The sequence below is a fragment of the Nicotiana sylvestris genome, chromosome 9, assembly GCF_000393655.2.
Source record: "Nicotiana sylvestris chromosome 9, ASM39365v2, whole genome shotgun sequence".
Taxonomy (NCBI): domain Eukaryota; kingdom Viridiplantae; phylum Streptophyta; class Magnoliopsida; order Solanales; family Solanaceae; genus Nicotiana; species Nicotiana sylvestris.
The window spans coordinates 130,448,519-130,454,715 of NC_091065.1; the positions used below are offsets into that span (position 1 = coordinate 130,448,519).

Sequence of the window (6,197 nt, forward strand, 5' to 3'; positions counted from 1 at the left end):
AATGTAAATGGTCTAAACATAGTATCTTTTGACTGCATCTGAATTGATTGGTTTTGGCCAAACTTCTCTGTCCATTTCTACAAGTAAGAGCACTGCTCCTGTTAGCACCCTATGAACTATGTAAGGACCTTGCCAGTTGGGAGAGAATTTCCCTTTGGCTTCATCTTGATGTGGGAAGATCTTCTTCAGCACCAGCTGTCCTGGTGCAAACTATCTTGGTTTGACCCTTTGTTGAAAACTCTGGACATTCTATTCTGATAAAGCTGACTGTGACATACTGCATTCATTATTTTTCCATCTATAAGGGCCAGTTGCTCATAGAAGCTCCTTATCCATTCTGCATCGCTGAGTTCGGTTTCCTGTATGATCCTTAAAGAAGGAACCTCTACCTCGGCTAGGATGACAGCTTCAGTACCATAAACCAGCATATAGGGAGCTGCCCCGGTTGATGTGGGAACTGTAGTGCGGTATCCCAACAAAGCAAAGGGTAGCTTCTCGGTCCATTGCTTGTGGTTTTCTACCATCTTCCTTAGTATCTTCTTGATGTTATTATTGGCGGCTTCTACGACTCCGTTCATCTGAGGTTTGTACATTGTGGAGTTCTTGTGCTTGATTTTGAAAGTTTTACACATGGCTTTCATTCGATCACTGTTGATATTGGCGGCGTTATCAGTGACAATGCTCTCGGGAACTCCGAATAGGCAAACAATACAATCCTTGACAAAGTCTACGATGACTTTCTTGGTTACAACTTTGTAGGATGTAGCCTCTACCAATTTTGTGAAGTAGTCAATGGCTACTAGAATAAACCTGTGTCCGTTTGAAGCAGTAGGCTCGATAAGCCCGATGAAATCCATTCACCAGGCGGCGAATGGTCAAGGTGAGCTTGTGGCATTGAGCTTATTTGGCGGCACTTTTATCATATCGGCATGCACTTGACATTGGTAACATTTGCGGACATACTGGACGCAATCTGTCTCCATAGTCATCCAAAAGTAACCGCCCTAAGTATCTTCTTGGCCAAGACAAAACCATTCATATGTGGGTCGCTGGTCCCAACATGTATCTCCCCAAGTAGCTTAGAAGCCTCTTTTCCGTTGACACATCTTAGCAATCCAAAATCAGGAGTTCTCCTGTACAAGTTTCCTCCACTATGGAAAAAGTGATTGGACAATCTCCGAAGTGTGCATTTTTTAGTATGGTTCGCACGCTCTGGATATTCTCCTTTTGCCAAATATTCTTTGATATCGTGAAACCAAGGCTTCCCGTCTGTTTCTTCTTCAATGTGGGCACAATACGCCTGTTGCTTATGAATTCTCACTGGGATGGGATCAATGAAATTCTTGTCTGGATGTTGTATCATGGATGACAAAGTGGCTAATGCATCGGCAAACTCATTTTGAATTCTGGGCATATGCCGAAACTCTATCTTTGTGAACTTTTTTCTCAATTCCTGTACATGGTGCAGCTATGGCAATATCTTGGAATTCTTGGTGGTCCACTCTCCTTGTACCTGGTACACAAGTGAATCCGAATCACTGATTACCAGTAGTTCCTGAATATTCATGTCGATTGCCATGTTGAGTCCTAATATGCAGGCTTCATACTTTGCCATGTTGTTAGCACAGGGAAATCTGAGTTTAGAAGATACCGGGTAATGTTGACCTGTTTCTAATGCCAAAACCGTTCCAATGCCCACTCCTTTGAAATTTGCAGCCCCATCGAAAAATATTCTCCAACCGTCGTATGCTTCAGTAATGTCCTCTCCTACGAATGACACCTCTTTATCAAGAAAATATATTTTCAAGGGTTCATATTCTGCTCCCACAAGATTTTTAGCAAGATGGTTTGCTAATGCTTGTCCTTTGACCACCTTTTGCGTTATATAGACGATATTGAACTCACTTAACAGTATCTGCCACTTGGCTAACTTCCGCGTCAGCATGGGTTTCTGAAATATGTACTTCAGGCGGTCCATCCTTAATATAAGATACGTGGTATAGGCACAAAAGTAATGCCTCAATTTCTGGGCCATCCAGGTCAAAGCACAGTAGGTGCGTTCCAGCAGAGAGTATCGTGCTTCATAAGGTGTGAATTTCTTACTTAGGTAGTATATGGCTTGCTTTTTTCTCCCTGTCTTGTCTGTTGTCCCAGAACACATCCAAAATCTCCATCTAATATAGATAGATAGAGTAGCAAAGGTCGTCCTCGCTCTGGCGGGACCAAGACCGGTGGCGTGGATAGGTACTCCTTGATTTTGTCAAAAGCTTTCTGACAATCCTCGGTCCGACTTGTTTCGGCATCTTTCCTCAGCATCTTGAAGATGGGTTCACATATGATTGTGGACTGTGCTATGAAGCGACTGATATAGTTGAGACGTCCTAGGAATCTCATCACATCATTTTTGCTCTTAGGCGGCGGTAACTCCTGAATAGCCTTAACTTTAGACGGGTCTAGTTTGATCCCTCGACGGCTGCCAATGAATCCTAGTAACTTTCCTGCAGGAACCCCGAATTCACACTTCTTGGGGTTCAGTTTTAAGTTGTACCTCCATAACCTGTCAAAGAACTTTCTCAGGTCCTCTATGTGGTCCATGGCCCTCTTGGATTGTCCACATATACCTCTATTTGTTTGTGTATCATATCATGGAAGATGGTTGTCATGGCTCTCATCTAAGTATCCCCTACACTCTTTAGGCCGAATGGCATCATCTTGTAGAAGTATATCCCCCATGGAAAAATAAAAACTGTCTTTTGTACATCTTCTTCATCCATCCAGATCTGGTGATAACCCATGAAGAAGTGCACAAAGAATTGGAGTTCATGCTTGGCACAATTGTCGATTAGGATGTGTATATTTGGCAGTGGAAAGTCGTCCTTGGGACTCGTTCTGTTTAAGTTTCGATAGTTAACACATACTTTGACCTTTCCATCTTTCTTCGGAACTGGTACAATGTTGGCTAACCAGATTGGGTACTCAACCACCCCGAGGACTTTGGCTTTGATCTACCTAGTAGCTTCCTCCTTGATTTTTAGGATCATATCTGGTTTGAATTTTCTGAGTTTCTGCTTTACTAGCGGACACATGGGATTAGTAGGCAACTTGTGAGCAACTATGGACGTGCTCAAACCGGTTATGTCATCATATGACCATGCAAAGATGTCCTCATATTCCTTCAAGAAACAAATGTACTCTTCTTTCTCTATTGGTGATAAGTGAATGTTGATGCGAGTCTCCATGACGGTCTCGGCGTCCCCCAAATTTACTGCTTCAGTTTCGTCCAGGTTGGACTTAGTCTTATTTCAAAGTTTTCAACGTCCCTGACAACTTCCTCAAGTATCTCATCTTTTTCATCTGAATCACTATCCTCATGTTGCGTTGCCTCATTACATGTCACAATCACCGGTTCATCAGGAAAAGTAACAATAACGTTGTAAAAAGATAAAAAAATATGGAAGATAACAATAAATAATAAAGATCAATGCATTTGATTAAGACTTAAAACATCCAAACAAGTACGGCTCGATAAATAGAGCATTTATTTTGAAACAAGTGAGTCTTTAAAAACAAAATTACTGAAAGTCTTAGACGCCTAGAATGGCTATAGAAATAAAATCTGCCACGCTACCTAGGGACTCGGTGGGCCCAGGATGGTGTGGCGGTCCAATTCATGAGAACAGCTCCCTTTTCCACAGACTAAATAGTAAGGCCTTCTTACTCCTCCTCAATTATTGCACTACAGTCCATGTCTTCATCCTCCAAGAACAGATTCCCCAGCCCAGCTAATGCTTTTTCTTCTGCAGTTCCCCATATTGTATCAGCTTGGTGAAAAGCCTGATCCAGATATGGCACCGGTTGGCCGAGAGGGTAATAAGGCCCATGCCATAGAGGCAACTAATCATTATAATCTTGCCATGTATATTGATATCTGAGCCCGAAGGTAGTACCGTGATGTTTCAGTTGTATCAGTATGGTAATACCCTGGAGATTCTTCCCAAGCCCTTTGCCAGGTTCATACCTAGACCATGCTAGTATATTTTCTATTTTGCTACTCCACCATTTGTTTTTCTCAACAGCATTGACACGTTTGATGTGATGATAGTTTTCACCCTAGCCTTCTTTTGTTCCCGACAACTGGGATGGTTTGACTACTATAAATAGGGTTACTCCCGTCTCCGTGAATGATCACCTCCTGATAGTTCCATTCGAATTTCATGGCTTGATGTAGTGTGGAAGCACAGCCCCAGCGGCATGTATCCATGGTCGGCCCAACAGAAAATTGTATAAGTCTGATATGTCGAGCACTTGGAATTAAACGTCGAACCAAGTTGGCCCCATCTGCAGGCAAAGCTTAATCTCCCCAATCATGGCCCTTTGAGACCCATCGAATGATTTCACGTTCATGCTTCCTGCCGTATTTCATGGAAACCTTTTCCCAATCTTTTCAGAGTATCCATCGGACAAATGTTGAGGCTTGAACCCCCATCAATCAAGACCCTGGCGATGAATTTGTCTTCAAATTGTACTGTGATATGCAATGCTCGGTTTTGATTCAACCCTTCAGGTGGTAGCTCATCCTCGTGGAAGATTATTTTATGACTTTCCTGCACCCCCCTACCATATTGGCCATCTCTCCGCAGGTGATATTGTTAGGTACATAAGCTTCACTCAACACCTTCATCAAAGCATTCTTGTGCGCTTCTAAATTTTGCAATAGTGACAGTATGGATATCTGAGCTGGGGTTTTGTTCAGATGATCGATGACGGAGTATTCCCTTGCTTGTACTTTTCTCCAAAGGTCACCTGGCCCTATTTCAATGACAGGCTACTTTGTAGTGGTATCCTTACTCGGTCCTCCCAAGTGTTCGGATGTATAGATTCTCTCGGTCCTAGTCATTCCTTGCGCAGCGTCGGATTCCTCCATCTTTGCCTTTCCTTTTTGCCTAGCCTCGGCAATGTAATGCTAAGGTATTGCATTTGAGGTGAAAGGAGGTGTGGTTGATACTGTTACTGTGAAAGGTGTGGCCACTTCTACTTCAAATAGAACAGGGGTGGCCGCAGGTAGATCTACCTCTACCTCAAATGGAACTGATGCAACTACCTCAACCTCAATTGGTGACTGAGTCTGTACTACAATAAGAGTAAGTGTTACTGAGGGTTTAAAGTCATTGCCTTCTCGAATAAGCCCAATTGACCCCTCAGGATCCCATTCTTTGTTTATCTTTATCACATATATCCCATCACCCCTATGATCCGGGAGAGGGTTGTTGCGGATATTGGGTGTAGATTCTTTCGCTTTTATGACCTTGTTGTCAATCAGCGTCTGAATTTTATCTTTCAATATTCGGCATGCATCAATGGTGTTCCCTTTCATACCGGAATGGTATACACAGGTTTTGTTTAGGTTGACCCATTAGGATGGATTCTCTAATGCCACAATGTGAATAGGGGTGACATAACCAACAGCTCTCAACCTTTCATACAGTTGGTCGATGGGTTCAGCAATAGTGGTGTATTATCCGGGTGGCTTGCGATCAAAATTGGGTCGTGGTCTTGGATAATTTTGGCGAGTTGGAGGTGACTGAAGATGAGATGGTTGGGAATTATAGGTATGATAGGCAGTGGCTAGTTGGGAGTATCTGGGAGATGTGGGTTGGTATATGGGTGGTGGTGCTTGGTATATGGGTGGAGGTGTTTGATATGTAGGTGGAGGAGTTTAATATGTAAGTGGAGATTTCGGGCCTTGAGCCACCATTACTGACCCAACGTCTCTGTTCTTTGATATGATGCCTGATTGTAATGCCTTGTTTATGGTCTGTAATGCCTTAAAGTTTTTTACCATCCCGCTCTTGATGCCTTCTTCGATTCTTTCCCCGAGTTTGATGATATCAGAGAATTTATGATTTTCAATAACCATCAACCTTTTATAGTATTGCGTATCCTGTGCTCTAACGAAAAACTTGTTCATTTGTTCCTCATCCAAAGATGGCCTGACTTTGGCTACTTCCGACCTCCAACGAGTAGCATACCCATAGAAAGTCTCGGTGGGCTCCTTTATAAGGTTCTGAATGTAGAAAACATCTTGTGATTTTCTGTGTTGAACCTGAATCGGTTCATGAAATCAGACGCTATATTCACCCAGTTGGACCATTTCTTAGGATCTTGGCTGATGTACCAGGACAAAGCATCTCCCGTAA

General features: G+C 42.8%; 1 protein-coding gene across 1 annotated transcript; it reads right to left on the reverse strand.

Annotated features, from left to right (window-relative positions):
* Positions 1-985: 985 nt before the first annotated feature.
* Positions 986-1,363, reverse strand: LOC138878226 (uncharacterized). Its single transcript, XM_070157891.1, has one exon. The coding sequence runs from the start codon at positions 1,361-1,363 to the stop codon at positions 986-988; it is 378 nt and encodes a 125-aa protein (XP_070013992.1).
* Between the last annotated feature and the right edge of the window lie 4,834 nt (positions 1,364-6,197).

What these genes read in the sequence shown, in the direction of transcription:
- LOC138878226 (XM_070157891.1), bottom strand. Translation starts at nt 1,363, where the DNA reads ATGATACAACATCCAGACAAGAATTTCATTGATCCCATCCCAGTGAGA.